The sequence below is a fragment of the Colletotrichum chrysophilum genome, assembly GCF_026319265.1.
Source record: "Colletotrichum chrysophilum strain AFK26 chromosome Unknown scaffold_62, whole genome shotgun sequence".
NCBI classification, from domain to species: Eukaryota; Fungi; Ascomycota; class Sordariomycetes; order Glomerellales; family Glomerellaceae; genus Colletotrichum; species Colletotrichum chrysophilum.
In genome coordinates, this window is record NW_026517349.1 from 211,829 (window position 1) to 235,767 (window position 23,939).

General features: G+C 52.7%; 7 protein-coding genes across 7 annotated transcripts; 4 read left to right on the forward strand and 3 right to left on the reverse strand.

The window, feature by feature from the left end:
• Window positions 1-667: 667 nt before the first annotated feature.
• On the reverse strand, window positions 668-1,345 carry COL26b_007618 (uncharacterized protein; the record flags this gene model as incomplete). The annotated part of the gene is made up of 1 exon (XM_053180404.1): window positions 668-1,345. One exon carries the CDS (start codon window positions 1,343-1,345, stop codon window positions 668-670), a length of 678 nt encoding a protein of 225 aa, XP_053035700.1.
• A 6,277-nt stretch (window positions 1,346-7,622) lies between these two features.
• Window positions 7,623-9,078, forward strand: COL26b_007619 (uncharacterized protein; the record flags this gene model as incomplete). Its single annotated transcript, XM_053180405.1, has 4 exons — window positions 7,623-7,845; window positions 7,908-8,422; window positions 8,473-8,772; window positions 9,064-9,078. 4 exons carry the CDS (start codon window positions 7,623-7,625, stop codon window positions 9,076-9,078), a joined length of 1,053 nt encoding a protein of 350 aa, XP_053035701.1.
• Window positions 9,079-9,559: 481 nt separating this feature from the next.
• Window positions 9,560-12,522, reverse strand: COL26b_007620 (uncharacterized protein; the record flags this gene model as incomplete). The annotated part of the gene is made up of 3 exons (XM_053180406.1): window positions 9,560-12,189; window positions 12,422-12,454; window positions 12,507-12,522. 3 exons carry the CDS (start codon window positions 12,520-12,522, stop codon window positions 9,560-9,562), a joined length of 2,679 nt encoding a protein of 892 aa, XP_053035702.1.
• Window positions 12,523-12,908: 386 nt separating this feature from the next.
• COL26b_007621 (uncharacterized protein) lies at window positions 12,909-14,598 on the forward strand (the record flags this gene model as incomplete). Its single annotated transcript, XM_053180407.1, has 4 exons — window positions 12,909-12,978; window positions 13,029-14,241; window positions 14,299-14,368; window positions 14,425-14,598. The coding sequence occupies 4 exons, from the start codon at window positions 12,909-12,911 to the stop codon at window positions 14,596-14,598; spliced, it is 1,527 nt and encodes a 508-aa protein (XP_053035703.1).
• Window positions 14,599-15,486: 888 nt separating this feature from the next.
• Window positions 15,487-16,488, forward strand: COL26b_007622 (uncharacterized protein; the record flags this gene model as incomplete). The annotated part of the gene is made up of 1 exon (XM_053180408.1): window positions 15,487-16,488. The coding sequence occupies one exon, from the start codon at window positions 15,487-15,489 to the stop codon at window positions 16,486-16,488; it is 1,002 nt and encodes a 333-aa protein (XP_053035704.1).
• A 212-nt stretch (window positions 16,489-16,700) lies between these two features.
• On the reverse strand, window positions 16,701-17,854 carry COL26b_007623 (uncharacterized protein; the record flags this gene model as incomplete). The annotated part of the gene is made up of 3 exons (XM_053180409.1): window positions 16,701-16,850; window positions 16,904-17,432; window positions 17,493-17,854. 3 exons carry the CDS (start codon window positions 17,852-17,854, stop codon window positions 16,701-16,703), a joined length of 1,041 nt encoding a protein of 346 aa, XP_053035705.1.
• Window positions 17,855-19,078: 1,224 nt separating this feature from the next.
• On the forward strand, window positions 19,079-20,670 carry COL26b_007624 (Delta(14)-sterol reductase; the record flags this gene model as incomplete). Its single annotated transcript, XM_053180410.1, has 3 exons — window positions 19,079-19,155; window positions 19,210-19,514; window positions 19,565-20,670. 3 exons carry the CDS (start codon window positions 19,079-19,081, stop codon window positions 20,668-20,670), a joined length of 1,488 nt encoding a protein of 495 aa, XP_053035706.1.
• Between the last annotated feature and the right edge of the window lie 3,269 nt (window positions 20,671-23,939).

Sequence of the window (23,939 nt, forward strand, 5' to 3'; positions counted from 1 at the left end):
TAACAGCACCCGAGATATTGCATTTCTTCAGCTCATAATACTCATGCATGCTTATATGATCGCCATAGACCATGTATTATGAATAAGGTGGCTTGAGCAGTACCAGACTGCTAAATTTCCCTGGGTTCACGTCTCAATCCGATGAGTTTTCTCCAGATCTGTGGTATTGGCCTTGTCAGATATCATCGAGTGGCGTTTTCCAAAATTTCCATTATTCATTTCGGGACTGGCCTCCGGTAGTTCCATGCCCGAACCACCGACCCCCTATTCCCACAACACGGGGCCTCGGTCTGTTTGGTAATCAGTTTGAGCCGCAAACACAGTTCCGTGTCCGGGAGGGAGCTAGATCATCAAATCTTGCTCAACATCTAGATGGGCTCGTTACATCAAGAAAAGAAGACTTGACCATTCCATGTGTCCTTTTTGCCATCTTGATCAGATGGCTGGGGCGAAATTCGGCCCGGGTCTCGGAAGAGGCAACGGGGAGTAGAGAGAAAATTTGAAGAGCAAATATTGTTGTTTGTACTAGCCACATCCTCCATGGCAACGTCCTTATGTGCGTGTTTGGGGATGTTTATCCAAATATTTACAGTGAATCGGACCCCCCTCCTCGTGCCATCTTCAAATTCTTTGCCACCTGCTCATCTCAAGCAATGGATAATTTGCTCTAGACCATTGCCGGGACATTGATCTCCTTGATGGTCCAGACCTTGCCTCCTTGGCTGCTAGCCAGGCCAGTGTACGTAGCCTTCTGCGCAGTGGCGATGGTCTTGCCGAAGTTGGGGTCGGCTCCGGCCAGGGTGATTTCCGTGTTGATGTACTGCTGCTTGGCGACGGTCGGGCTGCAGTTGGCGTTGCACTCGGTGCCGGTGCCATAGCCCCTCATGAAGGGACCAGACTTGTACTCGTACGAGCTAAGCTTCGCGCCCGTGTCGGCATCGGTGACGGTTTGGCGCCAAGTGTTATTGTCCGAGAGCAGCTCGTAGAGAATCTTGACCTTCTGGTTACCTGAGACGGCACTCGCGTCGCCGCTGAGCTGGCCGAAGGAGCCGAAGAGCGAGGCGCGGACGCACCACTGGCCCTTCTTGGCGCCGCACCAGGAGTTGTCGGGCCAGGACTCGAGGGTTGTTTGGACCAGGTCGCCGGTGCCGTTAGACATGCCGGGCCACAGGGCGAGAGCTCCATTTTGCGTGGGAGGAGCGTCGCCGGGGATGATGGTTGTCACGGCTTTGATGATGGTCGAGGTGGTCGGGCCCAGGGACACGGAGCCGCCCCAGGTGTCGACAGCAACCGACGTGCCGATCATGGCGGCGGCCAGAGCCGACTTGAAAATTCCAGAGATCATATTTGGAGTAGTGATAGAGACAGTTGGGCTATTATCGAGTTGCGCTGAGTTACAAGAACGCCTTTCCCAGAATCAAACGGAAATCATAGGTATTTTATGTTGGCCCAACATGAGGGGGCCTTCCTCACTCGCTACTAGTGAGGCACTTCCATCGTGAATTTGGAAATGTTCGCCTGCCATTGCAAGGCAACATCAATATCGCAGGCGAACACGAGAGTTGCTTTTGTTCGTGGAGGAAGTTGATGGAGTTGAAGTCAAGCTGACCCCTGACGGAGAGAAATTCCCCCATCCACCAATGAGAGGACAGACATTATGCCAGGTTATGCCGTCCACCAACCCATACGACCGTAGCATCTCCCCATATTTTACACAATAAGTTACCGATTCAATCCTAGCTCCATCTGATGTTCATTAAGGGGGCCGCCATTTGGACGGATTGAGTCGGTCAGTTCTGCCGACAAGGCTTTTCGGGGCCACTGCCTGCGGGCCTCGGCCCCAGGTAACTGCGTTACATAAGCTGCGTAGTTCAAAAAAGAAACTTTTTGAGACTAATTAATAGGGTACTTATAGCTATACTACTATAAGTCCTCTTACGTTTAACACTACTATATCTTAGCTAATAAAGCTATCTACTATATTAATATTATTAGTATCTCTATTAATATAATATCTAAAGTTTAATATAAAGTACTATTAATATAGCTTTAAAAGCTTACTATATATAAATAATATATAACTAGTTTATTATTAGACTTCTTAAAAGCTATATATAGCTTAATAAGCTAAGCCAAACTTTTTAATAATAGTTTATTTTACTATTTATTAAAATTAACTTATTTATTCTCTTAAAACTAAAATCTTTCTTAATAAAATATATATAGAAGTAAGGATATTATTAGAAATTAGGATTATATAGATAGCTAACTATAACTATCTCTATATTATAAACGTTAGTAAAGTTAACTTAAGCTATTTTAGAAGAGATTGATAAAGATATTATTATAGAGGGGCTAATATAGTATTAGAATCCCTACTAGTTTAGCTAGTTTTATAGCTATACTAATCCTTACTTTTAAAGTTATTTATAACTTTAAGAGATAAAGCTAAATAGTAGTATATCTATTAACACTTCAAAGCTTATTAGTAAAAAAAAAAAATCTCTTTCTAGAACACTAAAAGACTAGGTAAAAAAAAAAAAAAAAAAAAAAAAAAAAGAAACCCCCAAAACCAAAGCTTTTCGGGGCCACATGGCCGGCCCTCGGTTGCGCAGAGTGGAGTCTTACCATCGGGGTCTGTCAAGATTCCAGCCGGAGGATGTCCGAATCGGGTATTTCAAGTGCCGTGAGACCCGTCCTCCCATTCCTTAATAGCGGTCTGGATTCCACTAATAACCTGACGGTGTCTTTCGAGGGACCGAAGGACTGGTGCGCCAAGGGGCTACGGGGAATTTCCACTCTTGACCAACATGCAGTCGAAGCCTAGATTGACAACCATGATGCCGCGTCTTGACCCGTCACTGCATGTCAACTCCATTTTTGCGGTAGCTTAGAAATAGGTTTAACCTGGATCCTGTTGAATCTTCATCAGTGGCAAAGGGCCGAAGAGGTTGGGCACAAGCACTGCCAAAATAGTGGAAACACGGAACGGGTTACGGGGGCCCCGAGTGTCACCATCCTAAGCCAGTGTCTTGACCTGCATAGCGCACTACGCAACGTGACAACCACTAAGCTATGGAATATCGGAGTCATACACTAGGACAGACTATCACGATCGTAATTATTACAAGAAATCAGGGTCAATAAAGCTAGCAAGATATTTGCAATGTGACCAAATCGTTGTATGTGTCTAAGATTTCATTGACATTCAAGACTGACATGATCTCGCACTCCCCGACAGCATCTTTGCCAGAGACTACTGCTGGGTCGCAGGCCTATAGTCTTACAAACCACGCAGAGGAGCCGGTAAAATCGATGATCGACCTCTTGCTTCTCGTACCCTTATCTCAAAATCAATTTTCGATGACTAACTGAACTAAGTCTTACTATGTCGACGAGAAACTGTGGGCGATTTGTTGTTTGGGTTCCTGTTGTGCCTGGCAAGCAGCCGCGTCAAATTTAGATAACTACATTCTGGTGGAAGCCTGAGGACAAATCCAACAGAGCGAAGGCCCTCTTTTACTGTAACGATATCTCCTATCAGGCCCATCTGTCGAAAAGTAGTGCCCATGAATATCGTCCCAACCTAGACGGCAGTTATCGCACAAAGTCTTTAGCAAGCGTGCCGGCTGTCTGTAACGCTTTGTCGACTGGCACGCACCTTCAGTGGCATCATTCCTGCCTTCAATGCATCACTCCAACAGCTTCTTTGTCTGAGAGGATCACGAAGGCTTTCGTGCAGGATCGCAAAAGATTCATGACAGACTCTCTCTGTAGTTTCATCTGACCTTCATTTGCGTCTATGGCGAAGAACCAGAACTACGAGTCCCTGCGCATGACCCTACGAAACATGAACGAAGTTTACATCAGTGGGCCTCTTTCGGTACTAGAGACAAACCATCACTGGTGAACATCAAGGTACCTCATAATGAAGAAAGTGTGACCAGCGACCTGCATAAGGCATACGAAAACTTTTAGCAATTCCATATATATGAACATTTGCATGAGGACTTGGCTGTAGTCAGATGATTTGGTTACCGAAACGATCCGTAGGTGAAGTAGAAGTCTAGAACCGAGTACGGCCGGATCCGTGATATGCCGCGCAAGGCCCAGCAGCCCCTTTTTGTTTCATTTGTCGCCAGCACTCTTTCCAGGGCTCCTAGAACGCCGGCGCCAATCCTGGACGACGAAATCTGCAGAACTAGATCGACAGGTCATTGTTGGTGCTTCTGTGGACTCAATGTCCTCGACAGAGTATGAAGGACATAGGAGCATCAAGGGGTAGTGAGGCTTTACGGGTCATGCATACCCGAGGCACTAAGGCCGAGCTCAGTAAATCTTTGGGGCTTTGCTGTTTACAAGTACAGAATCAATGATCAAGTTCCAAGGAATGCGTGCTTTTTCGGTGCCTGGCCAACTCCAGATCCTCGATAGCCACAGCGTCTTGCCCCTGAGGCACTCGGTCTGTGGGGTAACGCAAGCCTAGCTAAGAGGTTAACGTGGTGCGAATGTTTCTTTTTGTTTCGTTCGATCGAACCCCAAGCAAGCTAAACTCTAGGAAATTTGCAAAAGCAAGCGAGCTTGATCCTAGAAATAGAAACGGCGGCGCCCTGTCCCAAGGAAGTCAGGCACTATCTTCCATCTTTGAGAGTCCAGATGTACTGGCTGTTCTCAGCCGAACGTAGCTTACTTCGCCACTGAAGCCAAAAGCTGGGTTGATTCATTGTTTGGTACTAAAACAGAACCGACCCTAGTCGCGTGTCTGTCTTTTATGTACTTAACCCGGCGATTTGAATGTTACTGCGGTGCTTGTGATGATTTATTTTACGAAGCGTCAGGACTGTAAAAGGACATGTTCCAACGCCCGAAGTCGAGCTAGATTTCAGCAACTAGTGCCGTACCCGGAATCAAATACTTCGCAGAGAGAACAGGTGCACTAACTACAAACAACAGCACTTGTTTTCCGAGGATCTCGGGGCGCAATGTTATCGTCTGTGCCGAGTCCACTTATCCCCGTCAGGGAACGCCCCTCTTTGTGAATGCCGCCTAACCTTGTACTGTAAAGTTGTTCCTGACGATCTTGAAACGTTCAACAGCTTCAGAGAGACGCTAGGCTCGTGCAGAATATTTCCGAGAGCCAGCTCGTCTGCGAGTTATGCTTACGAGAACACCGGGTAGCATTTGCGACGGTCTCGTGGAGGTTCTTGAGTCAACATGAGGCGATTCCTTTGGAAACGGGCTCACCACGCGGAAGCGAAATGATACAATGCGAGAAGAGCCTACTTTGTTGCAAATCCAAAGCCAGCCCCCTGGCTTGGACAGCTGATGGAGGCCACTTGCCCTGCCACATCCTCAAAGGCTCAAGACTGCTGCTAAAGTGCGGGAAAGTTCAGAAATACTGGCCAACCGTTCGGACATCTCCGGTCAAAAAAACTTCCTAAGACGGGAATATCATGTTTTACTGATTGTCTAGCAGGTCTACATCACAGAGGTCAGTGGACTTGGAATCCGGCAATCAACTTCATACGGGCCTTGTCTAACATAACGGAAAATAAACTGATAATTGCCGTGTGCGCTGGACATACTGATGTGAGTCTGTATCTGGAAAGATTGGGGGGATCTAATAATCCGCCAGATATTAAGTCTTGCGCCTTACTTCTTCCGACATTTGGTCATTTGGATTGGCGCTGTTTTCGCTCCTTACGATAATTGTTTACAGGCTTGAGCCCGGTGTAAGCGGGGGATGGCCGTTTCTCGGTTGGCGGGCTCGACTTGTTCCCGAACTGCCGCTGCTAGAACTGATGTTTCTAGCTCTCAATTGAGAGCGCAGACGAGCTATGGTCACGGGACAACGCCATAGCAAGGCTGTCCCCTGCCTGAGCTGAGCTTAAAATGAAATCACCAAGGGAGAGCACGGCGGCTAGGTTGGAATGATCGGCATGAACGTCCATGGATGGTGGCGTGTCGTAAGCGATGTAGCTAGCTGTCAGGCACAAATCTGGAATGCGGGTGGATAGGACCGAATGGAGTCTTTAGCTAGACTCACGATGCGAGCATACATAACTTTACCACATGAAGTCGTTGCTTTCGACAAGGCGAACCGCGAGCTTACCTAGACACATTCATGTCCATTTACGACACGTGCCGTCTAGACAGTCAGTTGGCATGGGCAGATTTCTGCCTCGGCCAGCAACCCTGACTTGTCAAACCGACTAGGACTCCACGATGGCCTAGATGAGAATGGACCTGAACTTTCGGTACTCCAGTCATCATTATCAATCTCGAGGGACAAGGTCACCCCATCGAACTGCCAAGCGCGTCCGGTGGTGATTGGGCCCTTCTGACGGCGGTCGTCTTGATCCATTCGTGAGTCGTGGCATTAAAAGCGCTTATACCGGCAGTTGTTGGTAGGGCATCCCTGGGTCACCACGCGAAGTTTGAACGGCAGCTTACTGGGGACAGAACTAAGGTTCGAACCTGCTCAATGAAACAAGACTATTCGCTCAATCTCCTGACAACCCACCAAAAAGCTCCGAAGTCAAAAGCTTGAAACAGACTTCAAAGTCTATCACTTCCCCAAATCCCCTCACTCGGGTTTCTGTAAAAGCCTTCATCCCGCATTTTACTTTCAGCCGCTGTGCCGTTGTCCCGCGGGGTCGTCCGTCGATAACAAACAGATCTAAGATAAGTTGTGTCTCCCAAAGTAAAAACCAAGCGATGGGTGTCTGAAATGACGTGTGAACGTAAATCGGTGATCGCAGTCTATCGTCAGGGAAACCGACAGATCGAAACAGCAGCCTCCTCTGGCTGGCCCTAGTTCATCGCATGATTCTATGTTCCAAAGGTCTTGGCGGACATTAAGAATTATTGGAACCGCTGGTCTGTCTGGAAAGTTTCCTATCCCTCTTAACGACAACTATTCCAAACAAGTCAAGAACAAGCCCAAAATCCTTCGCGAACAGCCAGGCACTGACTTGACCCTGTTATACCACCATACGCAATGATTAGGCTGTCATGGGCTATGTGAGCCCCCAGTCCTACCAACCGATCCTATCATCTGAAATGTCCTGCGTCTGCCTTGCTGCTGAACCAATCTTCGAACATGTGGTCGAACGATGTTTGCCTTCACAACCGCGCCGCTTAAGCACATTTCAGCCGACCCGCTCGTCGAGCCTCATACTGCCCTATTCAAGTATAGTGAGTACGAAACTGTCGAATTCGTGATGCAAGCTAAAGTTCTGGAGGGAATACTAGCCGACATGCCAACATGTGGGCGTACCCCGAAGAAGGTGGAAGCTCCGAATGCATGCACCTCAATCCTTCACCAGCAACTCAGGGACGACCATTTACATGCCAGTAAGACGTACGTGAATGCTCGATTGACAAACGGGAAAATGGCCCATACGATAAGCGGCCGCCATCGATATTCATCTGCCTTCAAGATAAACGAGCCCCGGCCCGTTGCGGCCGCGCCGCTGAACAGCTACAAAAGTACCCTTTCCAAATCTTGACGTACCTTCGGCCATTAAACTGACTATAAGCCAGGGCTTCTGCATTTGGGTGACACAAAGATTCTGGAGGCCATTGCGAGAGCGCAGAGAGATTCGCAAGTTCCGTTCCTGATGGCTTGGTTCTTCACCCTTCTCAGTCCTCGGGGCCTTGATATCATATCTATAATCTTGTACCTGCTCGCTTTCTACGTCGTCGCAAAGTACACCCACCGAGCTCTCTTATGCCCCTTGTCCAAATTCCCTGGGCCCAGGCTTGCTGGAATCACCAAGCTTTACGAGGCATACCACGTTCTGATCAGGGACGACTGGCTCGAGAACCTTGAGTCGCTGCACGGTAAGTACGGTATGGTTGCACGCCTCCCAAACTTCTATAACCACTTCTGATGTACATCTTAGGCCCAGTGGTCAGAATCGGCCCAAACGAGCTGCACTTCACTGACCACCAGTTCTGTCTGGAGTATCACAAGCGTCCAGAACTCCTGAAATGCGACAACTACTACGGACTTCTCAATAAACTCCTCGGAGGCTTGGCGAGTCCGACGAAACACATTCAAAGAGCATCAGCAGTGCGACCTATATTCTCAGGGAAGACGCTGGCACAGTTCACACCAACTCTAGACAGCCATCTTGAGTCTTTCTACAAACGTCTCAACGATGTTGCCGGGACCGAAGACGCCGTCAACTTGACGCACTACTTTTGGGCTTTCACCAACGACGTTATGGTGTCATATCTCGTCGAAGAGGACTATGGGTTTCTGAGGATCTTCGACCTAGAAGCCGTACACAACAAGACTCGAGCGTTCAGCGCGATTGACCTCGCCACCGTCTTGAGATGCATGCCTCCCGTTAAGTTCATCTTCGACCATCTTCCTATCCTTCGATCCTACTCACCACTGGGTTGGCTTGATACTGTTAGTTACTCTCCTGGACATGTGAAACACATGTGCTGACACACTCTCAGCTCGTCAGCAATCACGTTAAACCTATCGTGAAGTCATGGGACGATGAGAATAGCTACGAGGGCATTCTAGCTCGCATGTTCAACGAAATTGGCAGCGAGACTCTCGCCATCCATGAGTCATCGCAGGCTATCTTCATCGGAAACGAGTCGCTTCTCAGTAACCTCACGTTCCTACTGCATCACCTGGTACAAAACCCGGATTGTATCAAGAAACTGAGGAATGAGCTCGACACACTTGATCTTGGCTTGTATGGCCACAGAATCTGGCGAGACCCGAGGGTGCTGCAGTTGAGGTATCTGGTAAGCATATGTGCTGTCTGTTAAGTATGGCTGGAGACTGACACTTGCACAGGATGCGGTGTGTAAGGAGTCAACTCGCTTAAGCTCTCCGGGATGGCATCGACAGCCACGACAGAGTCAATCACCGGTGACATATCAGGACTCCATTATCCCTCCAATGGTAAGTCCGAATCATTTGTTTGCTAGCAAGTATCCTACTGACATGATGTAGACAAGCATGAGCTTCACCTTGAGGCTCCTCGAACATGACCCAGAACTTTACCTCGAGCCAAACACTTTTGATCCTCAAAGGTGGCTAGGAATTGACGAGGATACAAAAGAGGCGAGGAGTCGTGCTGTAACATTTGGGACCGGAACCCGAACTTGCTTGGGTCAGCAGTAAGTAGCGATCTGGACCAGGAAGCCGCCGACGCACAGCGCTAATTTACTATTCCTAGCATTGCTCAAAGGGTATTGCGGAAGACGATCGCTTGCATTCTATACAACTTTAATGTCTCTCTTTGGGACCAAAAGCTTGACATGACGACTGGTTACAGATACCTGGACACGTATCCCAAGAAAGGGCACGAAGGCTACATGAAGGTTCGGTTGTCGCCTCGATTCGAGCATAAGGCATGATGAGTTTCAGTTCAGTCTATGATACCACCAGATTCCCGATAGAAAGGGAGGTTGTGAGATTTAACTATACCACCTGTCGTTTAGACTTATCATATCAACTTCAACCCAATAATACCCAAGTTAATGCGCATGCACGATCGCAAGTGACAAGAAAGATGCGTCTACTTATCTAACCCGCGATCGTGTCCGGGGGCATGGGCTGGTTTGCTGCCACAAACGGTTTCGGCGGCCACTCTCCAGCTTCGAAAGCACATTCAAACTCATGAACGCCAGAAGAAACCTTCAGCGTAGGTTCCCCATCCTCGTCAAATCCCTCACGCAACCCCGATGGCAACGTCACCACTGCAGAACAATTTGGCGGTACGCTCAACTCCATCTTGAAATTGCCGCCCTCGAGCTTCCACTCACAAGCCACTCTTCCGTAGGGCCCGTCAAATGAGGCCTTTGCGCTTGTGAGGTTGCCTCCAGGGACGGGACGCACGCGGATGACCTTCCACCCTGGCTCAAGGGGCGATATTCCACCCACAGTTCCGTGAAGCCAGTCCGCCACCGCGCCGAGGGCGTAATGATTGAAGCTGGTCATCTGGCCAGGATTGATGCGGCCATCTGGCAACATGCTGTCCCAGCGCTCCCAAATAGTCGTCGCACCCATCGTGACGACGGGGTACATCCAGCTAGGGCACGTTGTCTCAAGAAGCATGCGGTACGCAAGCTGAGGTCGACCGATCGTGGTGAGCGCATGTGAGATGACTGGTGTACCAGCGAATCCAGTGCTGATGTGAAACCTTGCCGTGCGAACCAGCTTTTCCAAAGCTTTTGCGGCCGTCTGACGTTGAAAGGCATCGTTCGGATACAGACCGAATTGGAATGCAAGCGCAAGACCGGTCTGAGAGCTCGACATCAGGTTTCCTTCCGGGGTGATGTAACGCCGCTGGAAGAGGCCCTTCAACCGTTCGCCATCACTTGCATACTTTGCAGCCAGGTCAGCTTTGCCTAGCTCAGCGCAAAGTCGAGAAAAGACCAAGGTCGTGTGGACAAGGTACGTATTAGCCACAAGAATGCTATCTGTTCGTCCGTTGCCTGGATCGTCGGGGGGGGCGGTTGGATCCAGCCAATCTGCAAGCTGCCACTTGTCAGGGTTCCAAAGGCCGTCTGAGGCGCGGTCGACCCCTTGATCTAACCAGGCTTGCATGCTGGCAAATTGTCGCTCTAGTAAACCCTTGTCGGAGCTGTATTTGTAGAGGGCATCTGGAGCGAGAACGGTCACGTCGTCCCATACAGCTTGTGCGATGTGAGGCCAATTAGGGCTGATGGCAAGCGGCACTACCAACGGCGGGATGCCCCCTTTTCCTTCTTCAAGCTGCTCCGCCGCGACATCCTGGAGCCAGTTACCGAGGATACCCAAGGTATCGTACAAGAACGTAGCCGTTGGGCAAAACACCTGTAAGTCGCCAGTCCAGCCAAGCCGCTCGTCTCTCTGTGGGCAATCGGTCGGAATAGAGAGGAAGTTTCCTCGCATAGACCAGACGACGTTGTTATGAAGTTGATTGACAGATTCATTGGAACACTCGAAGAACCCTCGCCGCTTCATGTCCGTATGCATGACAAGTGCACTGATGTCCTCGGTTGATGGGGCGCCACCCGGCCATCCATCAACTTGAACGAAGCGGAAGCCATGGAACGTGAACTTGGGCGTCCAGTCTCGAAGGTCCTGCCCCGAACCGATGATAGTGTCGAGGGCCTTGGCGTCCCTGAGAGGCCTAGTACCAAGCTTATCGTTCTCTATGACTTCGGCATGCCGGAACGTAACCTTTGCCCCTTTTTCTAGTTGCAGGGACTTGACGAGGAGCTTTCCGACGAGGTTCTGCCCGAAGTCTAGGATCGTCTTGCCGCTCTTGCTTTGGAACACTTTGACGCAGGGCTTGGTCTCGATCACACGAACAGGCGGCGCGTCAGGGGCAACCAGCTTCGTCTGTGGCCATGGGAGGGCCTTTGTCCCAAGTGCCTTGGACCAGTCTGCATCTGTCAGGTTCCATCCCTGCTTCTCTTCGTTCAGATCGTATGTTTCGCCGTCGTATATCTCACTGTTCGTAATCGCGCTGGGGAGAGAAGACCAGGTGTCGTCCGACAAGAGTGCCCACGGCTCAGCTGACAGGGACCTGACCTCAAGCTGCGCAAACAGGCCAATCACGTCACCATAGCGGAAGCGAATACCGCCCTTGAACCCAAGGCGTCCAGCATACCAGCCCTCGGCTACCTCGACGCATATTGTGTTCTTCTTGCCAGGAAGTAGAAGGTTCTTCACGTCAAGGATGCGGTAGACGAGCCGGTGTCGGTAGCTGGTCCAACCAGGAGCCATGCACTCATCTGTAACTGGCTTTCCGTTGATGGTGGCTTCAAAGACGCCAAGAGAAGTGATGTAGAGTCTTGCTGAAGAGTTGTCGAGATTGATGTTATCAGGGATGGTGAATTCCTTGCGGAATCGAATAGGCCGTAGCGGTCCATGGGGACCGATCTGCTCGGAGGACGTGATGAAGCTGGCTCGGAAGTCTTCTCCTTTCAGAAGAGCGGCTTCGACAGTGGCCGGCTCTGACCATGGACTTGGCTCTTCGGCCTTGTATGCGTCGTCGCTGAGACTCTTTCCGTATACACGAACTCGAACTATGGCGGAGTCTCGCGAAGCCAAATCTCGAGCTGGCCAAGGCACCAAGACGGATTGGTCGCTGGTTTCACGGAAGATTTGGGGCTCGCCATTTGGAGTGAAAGTGACCTCAAGCTCATAGGCGGTTTGGGTCCAAGCTGCGACCGTGGTTTTTGTTGTTTCGAATTGCCAGGAGATTCTGGGTCTGGAATACTCTACACCAAGGCCGCTGTGGTGGTGTTCAAACACCGGCTTGGTGATGGTGGGACAAGACATGGTTCGGACGTATCTTCAATGTTGGCTTGCTGTCCATGGGTTCATGTTTCTCAGGAAACTAGTACATGAAATATTCTCAGCCTAAAGGGTCTTCACCTGTGCTAAGATACTTACTCCGCCGGTGCAAAGGAGTCCGAATCGGGGAGTCTAGGTGCGAGATATTAGTTCTTGGAGTCGAGGGATACCGGCATCGGCATACGAAGATCACCGGGCATCTCTCCGCATCTGCCAAGCACGACATGCGGCTTGATACCGTGATGCAAAGGATTGGCTGACGGGAATAACCCGAGCAAGCACGATTCACTGGCGGAGTCTCCGCATCCCCGCAGGAGCTAAGGCTCACCTCCCTCGCGATCTCGGTACTACCTTACAACAATGAGACGATCCTTGCGTGGGCTGCCGATGCTGGTCCCAGACTCTTGGGTTGTTGCTCACATAGTACCGAGGCCGTCGGGTTACCTTTGCACCGAATCATCTACGAGGTACAAGGGAGGCAAAAACACACAAAAGCAGATAAGCAAAACCCCAGATTTTCCACTTGCATGATGGAACCATTCTTCCCCAGACGTCCTTCTACTCCACACTAGATATCTTGATCAGCATGAGCTTCCTCATCGTCGCCATAGCGCTTGTCGCTGCGCAGGGCGGCTTCATCTACGGCTTCGATTCTGGTAGACAACCGTCCAAGTCTATCAGAAAAAAACTGGCTAACTCTATCCAGGAATTATTGCCACAACTTTCGGCCATGACAGTTTCAAGCTCAAGATGTACGGGCCTTCTATGGTCAACACAGCGTACACAGGTGCAATCGTTTCCGTCTACAACGCAGGCCAGGCCATCGGCGGCATGACGACCGGATATCTCGCCGACAGATTCAGCCGAAAGTACACGATTCTTATTGCATCGATCCTGACCATCATTGGGTCCGTTCTCCAATGCGCTGCCATGGAGGTTGGAATGATGATTGCTGGACGTCTGATAGCAGGCATTGGATGCGGCGAGCTTCTCTCCGTTGTTCCCATCTACCTTGCCGAAGTCGCACCGCCTGCCCGTCGTGGGTTTCTCGTCGGACTACAGGGAATGATGATTGCCATTGGTTTCGGAATCGCTAACTGGGTCGGGTTTGCTGGGGCTTTTGCCTCCGGAGATGGACAGTGGCGGATCCCATTGGCGATGCAGCTCCCCATCCCTCTTGTACTCTCCGTCATGGTGTTCTTCGTTCCCTTCTCGCCCCGTTGGCTGATTCTCAAGGACCGATACGAAGAAGCCAAGGCGGTTCTGGCCAATCTGCACGGGGCGACGGATAACGACGACCTGGTCGGACGAGAGCTCATCCAGATCAGGGAGCAGATATTGATGGAGAGGCAGCAGGGTAACATGAACTGGGCCACGGCCATCAAGCAAATGTTCTCGCGCCAGTACGTCCGTCGCACTCTCACGGCCGCCTTCATCGTCACCATGGGCCAGCTCAGTGGTTCCTCCGTCATTCAAAACTTCCAGAACATCTTCTACGCGACCGTTGGATTTACAGGTCGAACGGCTTTGCTCATCAGCGGCGCGTATGGTATGATGGGCATCATAGGCCAGGTCATCTACCTCGCAGTGGTGGCAGACCGCTGGCCACGAACGCGCACCCTCTGGAGCGGCTCTCTCGTACTGAGCGCCATGATTGCTCTCTGCATGGCTTTGAGTGCGGTGTATGGCAACAAGGACAACGACAACGCTGCCGGAGCGAGAGCGGCCATCGCGGCAATCTTCGTCTACTCCATGTGCTACGCAATCTTCTTCAATGCCATGATCTGGGTCGTGCCTTCGGAGCTATTCCCCTTCTTCCTTCGTACTAAGGGTCTCGCCTTTGCGGTCGCGACGAAGTCCGTCACCGCTATCGTGCTTTCGCAGATTACGCCTCTTGCCATTGCGTCTGTCAGCTGGAGGTCAGCCAGGCCTTCTGATATGCGCCTCGCTTCATACCTTACTAACACGGTTTCTAGGTACTACTCACTCTTCATCGCAACTAATCTCGCCGCGGCCGTCTTTTACTTCTTCTGTCTCCCTGAGACGGTATGTGACCCTAGGCCTTACCCAAATAACCATACCTCGCTAACACTAGGAGCCAGTCCGGAAAGTCGCTGGAGGAGATTGCGGAGCTGTTTGGCGACGATCTTGCCACGAATCGCCTGGGAGATCTCGACGTAGACGCCAAGAATGGTATTGGGCCGGAGGCAGAGTTCCACGAGTTTTCTGAGAGGCGCCCAGGTACTCGGGCACAAGATACTGCCACTCGTGTGTAGTTTAGTTCAGTAGTCAGGGGTCCATGGTCCATGAACCTTCTAATGCGACGACGCTCTTTGAGTGATAGAAACCGTCACATCATGCCATGCTTCCAGCAGCCTGCCGCCTTCTCTGTCGCTATCTTTCGCCATTCCCACATAATGCCCATGTCTCCTTCACATGGTTGTTGCCCCTTAACCAGCTCATCGGCCTCGTGCTCGTTGCATTGAATAGCGAACGGGAGCGTGGGACTCACGGTCAAGTCGTAAGACAACTGCAAATACCGCCCCTCCCTCGTCATGCCTGTAACCGAGACAGCGCGCTTTGAGCAGAACAGATCGAGCCATGCTCCTTGAAAGTCCGCACCGACACCGAAAGTCCCCGGACCGCTGCTTGAGGTCTGCTCGAGGTGGATCTTGTCCCCATCCCGACGTGGGTCACACGGCACCGCGGGGTAGACGGTCTTCTACCCGAGAGGCCATCCTGTCGAGCTAAGAACTTTCCCCAGACGACGTTATGGATCCTTTCGGGGGAGCGATTTGGCTCCCCCTAGCGTCTTTTTGCTCGGTCGACATCGCCCGAAGCTCTGTGACGTGATGACGAACTCCTGCGCCGCAGAGAGCCACAGATGAAAGCCACATCGGAGAGAAAGCCGATATTCGGACTTGAGGGCCGTCATTCATGTCGGAATAATGCACATTGTAATCGAGGTATTATCGTGAAATGTAAACTTGGAGCTTCATAAAGTTGTCCTCATAGCTTTCTGTTCATGTCTGAATTCCTTTGATGCGGGCGACCATCTCATGTAACACCTACGTCATACCCTCTGACCCTCACCTTCACCTACATCATCACCACTCATTCAATCTCAACTCAACTCACTCCAACCTCATCAACAGCACCACAAAATGATGAACTCAGAAGCAAACCACATCCTCATAACGGGAGCCGCCGGGTTCATCGGCCAGGAACTCACAACGGCCCTCCTCCTCTCCTCCCCCACAATCCACCTCACAATCACCGACGTAGTAACCCCGTCCATCCCTCCGCAATCCATCGTCCCAGACGGCGCGTCACGCATTACGGCCCTCCAGACAGACCTCACATCCCCCGATGCCGTCGCCGCGCTCCTTACGCACCACTCGCGCTTCAACGCAATCTACCTCCTCCATGGCATCATGTCCGGCGGCGCAGAGGCGGACCTCGACCTCGGGCTGCGCGTGAACCTGGACAGCCACCGGTACATCCTCGACGCCCTCCGTCAGCCGACCTCGCCTCATCGCGGGACTGTCGTGGTGTTCCCCAGTTCGCTCGCCGTGTACGGTCCAGTTGGGGGCCAGGTCGTCACCGAGACGACGTGCCCCACGCCGCAGTCCTCGTACGGTGCCGAGAAGCTCATCATCGAGACCTTGGTCGGGGACTATTCCCGCCGTGGGCTCCTAGACGGCAGAATCGTCAGGCTGCCCACCATCATCGTCCGACCCGGAGCGCCCAGCGCCGCCGCGTCGTCGTTTGCGTCGGGCATCGTGAGGGAGTCGCTCAAGGGGGAGGATAACATTCTGCCCGTGGGCCCGGAGCTGGCCATGTGGGTGTGCTCGCCGAGGACGGTTGTTGCGAACCTGGTCGCTGTGAAGGACATCCCGAAGGAGAACTTTGGGCTGTCGAGGGTGGTCAATCTGCCGGGTATCACCGTGACAGTGGCGGATATTTTGAACGCATTGGAGGGTGTCGGGGGAATGGAGGCTCGGGCGAGGGTGACAGAGGAGCGAAACCCGCAAATCGAGGGTATCGTGGGGAGTTGGCCGGCCCTGTTTGACGTTTCGAAGGCGCTTCAACTCGGGCTGGCCCAAGATGCGGATATCGTAACCACAGTCAAGGACTTTGCTGAGCGGCTTCGGGCCGGGCTATAGCATTAGAAGCTCGGTTCACATCCAAAAAAGTGATTATAAGTTTCACCGTCTGAACGCAACTCGAAAGCCATAAATCGTCTATGCATTTTGTTTTCGCACGGGGTATCTAGGGTGGTTGCCTGCGACTCACGTTCGTCCCCTGATAGAATTCGAATACGCAGTGATAGAAAAGGAAAGATGAGGCGCTGATGCCTTTACACACTCGCACGAACCTAGTCGTCCCACTCCTCGTCCAGCTGGTCTATCAGACGGTTCTCGTCCTCGCGGTTACGTCCTCTGCTGGGAGATCCGGACAGATGACGGTAGCCACGCCTTCCTGGCAGAAGTTGAGCACATGAAGAGGTCGCGATGACAAACATGTCCTGTTTATGGTGTTAGTTCCCCTCAACCACTAGTAGCGCGAAGGTCTACGTACACTGACAAACCCCCAGATGCCGGCCCAGAGGCTGTAGTTGGGCAGTTGCCGCCAGCCCCGGGCATGAGCGACAGTACGCTGGTAGAACACACCACCACCAAAGTATACAAGCACGGCGATCACAAAGATGATGGCGAAGACACTGCCGGGTCCGACGCTGCCAGGCTGGTGGGGTTCGGCTCTGGCACAAGCGTGCTGGGAACGGGCCTCGAAGAAGTAGGCGCAGTCGTCGGGATCTGAGCCGACGAAGGAAATGTGGGCTGCTCCACCAATCTGTTCCGTGTCGCAGTGGAAGGAGATGGTTGCCGACTTGCGGCGGGTTGGCGTATCGTCCTTTTCAGCCGAGGCCTTCTTCTTGCCGACTGCAGACGGTGCGATGAGGGTTCTGTCCTCGTCGTCGGTGTATCTGTTGTAGGAAGCGCCGTCATGGGCCGTTGCTCGCTTGGACTTGCTCTCGCCGCAGGGAGAGCCGTTCTTGTATTGGAGGACCAGAATGCGCCCGCGGGTTTGTATGTCCATGTTGGATTGACTACGTCGCGCATTTGTTAGTTTGAACAGAGTTGATCATGAGAGAGCAGAGGCAACGAACCCTATGGAGAAAGTTTCGGTCTTGTATGTGTAGTACGCGCTGACGTTCTTGGACTCGCCCTTGCCCAACCCCACTACGTCTTCGACAGGGTCGATGACGGGAGCGCAAATATTGAGGGTGAAGTTCTTGCCATAGTCCCAGCCCCTAGCATGGTAGTCGGTCGTGACAGCACCCTTGGATGATTTGCCCTCCTCAACCTTGACGGCGATGTCTGGACGCAGGTCGTAGAACGGCCCGCCGGTCCCGCTCTTGGACGCTGCCGTGCATGCCGGGACGCTGCTGGATGTGCTCGAGGTCGAAGTGTCGGCGGCGCTCGCGGTCGCGGCTGCTGCGAGGAGCAGCAGGAAGTTGGAGGAATGCATCAAAATGGATGGTTTTGAGTCGTTCTAATATCGATGAAAGGGGTCCAGGCCAGGGAGCGCGACTGGAATGATCGTGTTTGCGGGAGTAAGCGCTTCGGAGCGCGGAGAAGCGTGGGTCGGCTCGGGGCCTATGACATCAATTGCGGATGCTGCAAATCTCTGGAGAAGTGGAAATGAAGCGAATGATGCTGCAGTGCTGTGCGACGGTGATGGACAAAGACGTAAATGCGGTCGAGAGGCACTTTGGAGGACAGTTTGGAGGATTTGGACGCTGGGCAAGTGGGAAGCCACTTGGTCATTCGTCAGCCTTTCACAGGGAGATGCCGACGGGGGACGGGAGTGACGGGAGGGGGTGCATTGATTGGTGGATGGGCGCTCCTTGCAGCGTCCGCCCCTCTGCACCAGGCTGCATTCAGATCCCACGGGGGCCACCGTACAGGCTTCCCTAAGGGACCCGACAGCTTCCAATGGCTGCCTGCAGCCTGCCCTGCGGGACACTCTTTCCGCGACCAGTATGGACAGGGTCACGTGTCATGCAGGTCCTATGTACTCAATCTGGGGAGATTACCTAAGGACTCATCCCATTGCTTTCATAAGCAGTGCTGCACCTTCAGGAAAGGGCACTTGGCAAACGCCGATGTCCGATTCTGCTTTCGAAGAGCAGCGGTACGTACCATTCCATCGCGTATCTGCTGTAAGACGGGAAGATCTGGACCTCATCCTGCGAGCCATTGCCGAATCACATTAACATATCTTATTCTTCATGCATACACAGACTCTGAGAGCTTTGAATCTTAAATTCTCTTATTCCATCTCAACCGGGCTTCCAGAATTCATACCGTCCGATGCTCTTGCATGTCTTCCCGTGGCCGTGCTCTCGGTGGAACCATTCCTCCGTGGGCACCTTCCACCGTTTCAACCAACACGCGCGCGGGATCCAATCAAGCAAAGCTCGGATCGCAGTATTAGCGTCATCGAACCTCCTCCGCCCATGAGGTCACTCGGAATCCCATAGCTCCGGCGCAGAACACCTCGCGATTGTATTCACAGCCTCCACATCGTCGTGGATCTTGGAGCTGATATTTTTGCTATCGGCTCGTCTTCGTATTCCTGCCGCGCGGGTGCAAACACTACAAATAACAGCACGCTGCAGCTGTGTATAGCTCTTTCCACCCCACAGTAACGCAACGCGACTTCCTCCTAGCATCAACAGCACCGCGCAACATGGCCAAGGAAACGCAAGTCGCGGTAAAGCAGCCGCCGCCGCCGCCGCAGGCGCATGGCTATCATTTTGGTGGACCGTGAGTTATCTCAAGCAACCTTAATCCCATTCCGTCCACTGACTTTATTCATAGTATTGGAACCTTTGGCATCTCCATCATCCTTCCCGTTCTCGTCTACGTCTTTGCTTTCGCTTGCAACGATGTCTCCGGCTGCCCCGCGCCCTCCCTGCTCGACCCGAAGAACTTGACTCTTTCCCAGCTGAAGCGCGAGGTCGGATGGCCCGCTGAAGGAATCTGGGGTCTTGGAGACAACAAGGTCAACGCCGCCGTTCTGGGATACTACTTCTTCAATGCGCTCCTCTACCGCTTCCTGCCTGGCACTGAGGTCGAGGGTGTCCAGCTTGCCTCGGGCGGCAAGCTCAAGTACCGCTTCAACTGTACGCAGCCCGACCTATTCCCCTACTGCTCGTGTGACTGACAAACGCAGCCTTTTCCTCTGGAATGTTCATCTTGACTCTTTGCGCCGCTGGCACCATCGCTCAGGGCGCCGAGTTCCCTGTTTGGACCTTCATCACGGAGAACTACATCCAGGTCGTTACTGCCAACATGCTGGTCGCATTCGCTGCCGCTACATTCGTCTACGTCCGAAGCTTCAGCGTCAAGCCTGGCAACGTCGAGAGCCGCGAGCTGGCCGAGGGTGGACATTCTGGCAACCTGATTTACGACTGGTTCATCGGGCGAGAACTCAACCCTCGCGTCACGATCCCCATCATCGGAGAGATCGATATCAAGGAGTTCATGGAGGTCCGACCTGGCCTGCTCGGCTGGTCCCTGATCAACTTCGCCTGGATGGCCAAGCAGTACCGCACCTATGGTTTCGTCTCAAACAGCATCATCTTTGTTTCCGCTGTCCAGACCGTCTATGTCATCGACTGCTGGTACAACGAACCCGCGATTTTGACCACGATCGACATCATTACTGATGGCTTCGGCTTCATGCTTTCATTCGGCGACGTCGCATGGCTCCCGTTCATGTACTCCCTTCAAGCCAAGTACCTCGCTGCATATCCCGTTTCGGTCAGCCCGCTCGGTATGGCCGGAATCGCAAGCATTATCGGTGTCGCCTTTTTCATCTTCCGCGCCTCCAACAGCCAGAAGAACGCATTCCGCAACAACCCAGATGACCCGAGCGTTTCCCATCTCAAGTACATCGAGACCAAGGCAGGCACTCGCCTCCTTATTACCGGCTGGTGGGGTGTTGCCCGCCACATCAACTATCTCGGCGACTGGCTGCAGGCGTGGCCTTACGGCTTGCCCACCGGTATGGCAGGATACACGATCGTCTCGGCTGGCAGCGGCTTCGTGCAGTCTGGTGTCGAGGGGGCGTTCAAGATGGCCGATGGTCGCGAGGTCACCCAGGGTGCGGCGCGAGGATGGGGAATCCCTTTCACGTACTTTTACATCCTGTATTTTGCGATTCTCCTGATTCACCGGGACCGCCGCGACGACGAGAAGTGCGCGCGCAAGTACGGCGAGGACTGGAAGAAGTACAAGAAGATTGTCAGGTGGAGAATCTTGCCTGGCATTTACTAAGGGTCCATAGGATCTTTGGACATGCCATCGGAAAGCCGGGCCGGGCTATGGAGACGGATAGGAACCTCTTCGGGCCGTTTCTTTGAGTCGTGGAGCATTACGAAGGTTGGCGTCTAGCAAATTGGCGTTGGGCAACGGTTGCGCATGTGGCGTTCGTAGCTTCAGGCGGGGAAATGGACCTCGTCGTAGCAGATTCATGCTAGTTGAAGGCGCAATACAGCTTTAATGATCTGGTATAGTGCGGATGAACCAGAGATACTCCAGCTTAGACTACTAAGCTTCCTTTCCTGCGAGACTGCCTAATCTTCTGCGTCTGCGCGGCCGAATTGCCTGTGAACTTGTGAAACCTGAAAATAATCTTTCGATCAAGGACCATCGTAGGAGGAATAACGATGGAGGCAATCAGGACGACAGCGACAACAACGACAGTTGGGCAGAGTATGAGATCACAGAAAAGGTAGTCTCTCTAGCCAAGGTAGTCTACTGAGCTTCTTTTCCTGCGGCTTATTTCTCACCGAACCCAGCCACGCACGTCTTGGCCTGATTGGTGACGGGTTTGGGCGCTGGTGAGACAAATTGAACCAACCTTGTTTTCGGTTGCCGTCCGTCTTGGGACGGAACAGAGAGGGCACTCAAGACATCAATTGGAACGTTACCTGTTCTGCGCTCTGCCTACCGCAAGCATTGCATCAAACCAACCAGATTTTGCAGCGACACTACGCGACGCGAGTTGCTCCTCACGGCTGTGCCCCATTCTCGTCTTCGGGCTCCCCCTCTCGACGATGAAGCTACTCCAACAATTAGTAAACGGGCCGAAAGACTCGGGGGTCCCGCTCCTTGGCAACGGGCGTGATTCGCGAATGGGCGAGCGAAAGTGCGAATGTGGGTTGCCCGGAGCTCTTGTGGACGATGGGCCAATTTTTTGACGATGGAGCATGGAGAGGAGGCCGGGGGAGGGAGATGAGGGGTAAGACAGGGGTCTGTTGGGAGGGACCAGGGTAGAAATGCGGGGGAGATGGGGGAGAGGAGAAGAGACGATGGAGAAGGAAAGAAAGTGGTTGCGCGAAAGGTGCGGCCAAGAGGCGCAGGCGGGGGAGATGTGCTGGCGATGGAGTCGGCATGGCGTCATGTAAGAGTTAGCGTCTTTCGACCGTCTCGTGATCTCTGGCTGGGAGAAGAAGAAAAGCTGCAGCCATTATTCAGACAGATGCAGCAAGGTTTGTGTCAGTCGAAGCAAGAGTTGAGATGGAAGGAAAAAGGAGAGTTAAGCATGAGTTGGGTGCCGCCGGTAAGATGAGACGGATATTAAAAGGTTGACTCGATGAATGCTCGCATAGTATAAAATTCAGGGACGGGGGCCTTTTGAGTTTATATGAGGGTTTATGGCGTCTTTGGCGGACATGACACATCCCGGCGGAGGGTTGCATTATTCATATACGAAAACCAAAATGTTTACAAAACATTTCGAGGGGCTGGATACGAAGAAGAGTTTTTGCCAAGCGGAACAAGTGCCGACGGCGGTGGGGAGGGGCGAAGGCGTTTTATTCCGATCTGCAGACGGTCGGAATGTCGACACTGGCAGTGCCGGGCGTGATGTCTGCTCGGTTTCTTGTTTGCAGTGGGAAAAGAACCTTGAGGATGCGATCTATCAACAAGAATTGGCCCTAAGGTCAGTCGATGGTTCTCCGGGTTAACGACGGATGTAACGCTGCTGCAGGCGATGAAGTGGTGCTTGAGTGCGGTACGAATAAACACTGGGCAGAAGAGAAGCAGAGAGAACAAGAGCACTAACAAGACAGGCGCCTCTCGGAGCCAACGGCGGGACGGCGCAACGCCACTGTCGATAGAAGCGTGCCAGGGATGACGGTACTGCCGAGATACATGCAGCCACACCGAATTCTCCGCGTATAGCCATGTTGCCCCTCGGTAATCGCGACCGGAAGTTAGGTCCATCCAAGTGCGCGAGTGCTACTGCTGGGCTCTTGCCCAAAGTGCCAATTTCCCCGTCATTTCTTCTGGTGTTTCTTGCTTGGTGGCCCCACTTCCCCACCGGTTCCGATTTGGCGTTCCTGTGTCCGGCATCTAGGGGGAGGGAAGGCGCCGTGGGGAGGAGAGGGTACTTCCCCGTGGGCGTCCGTCCCTTCTCTTTCCATCGACCACCAACATGACCAGCTTGCCTGCCTGCCGCCCAGCCCGTCGTCGCCTCATCATCACCCACACACACACACCAAGGCCAAAAGCACTGGTTCCAACGGCCACCACGTCCAGCAGCAGCCGCAGCTCTGCACGGATACTGACCAAGAGGAGAGACATTGGCCCAATGGTTGATCTCTCGACCGCCCCAGCTCTGGGCCCGTCCAACTACACCACATACATCTTAGGCTCTCCCTGCCCGTCATCGCACTTTTGACTGATCGGCCCTTTTTTCGTCATGACATGCTACACGTCCATGTACCTCGCAGCCTGCTGGCCTGGCTGCCCTGTCACGCTTCGCCTCTCCTTATTCTCGGGACGGCCTCTACCCCGGACTTGGGCTTTTTGTCTTTGCTCCAAGCTCTCACTATCCTCACCAGAGAACAGCTTCAACCGCAATTGATCCAGTCTAGCTTGCAGATGGCCCTCCATCTCCAACTCATCTGACCCGTTGCCAGTCCATCTGGCTGCTCCCCCGCAGCTCGCCCCTCACTTACATCGACACCGCTTCCAAGACCGACGACATCCGCGAGTCGGTCTACCACCGCGCTGTCATTGTCCTCCCCGGAAGCGGTGGGATACTTTTGGCCCCAGAACCAGTCTCCCAACCTGCAAGGCAGTGGGGTAGCATCCGTCCAACGTGCTACTCTACTGCATATGCCGTCCACCTCCACATTCACAGCCCACAGAATTGGTCCCCATCCATGTTGACTGAACAAGGAAACCTTGTTGCATCATCAGACAGGGCCCAGATCAACAGAGCTTGCCAACCCAGATCCTGACCGACCCTAGCCAAGCTACCCTCACCACGTTGTGCTTGCTGGATAGGGACAAGACTGGCAGCGAACTTTCATCCGCAGCTACCCCGGACGCGAATCCCAGCTTGCTGTCAACCAACATTAAAGTAGCCGCACCCGCGCGCTCTCGCACTCATCCAATTTTCTGGTCAAGGCACCCTGCTCCCTTCCCACGACCGACCTACAGCTCGAGTCGACCCTTCCACAAGGTAGCAGACGTTCTTCAGCTGAAGCGGCAACCGACAGCTGCTGGAAACCACGATGAGAACACAAACTTTG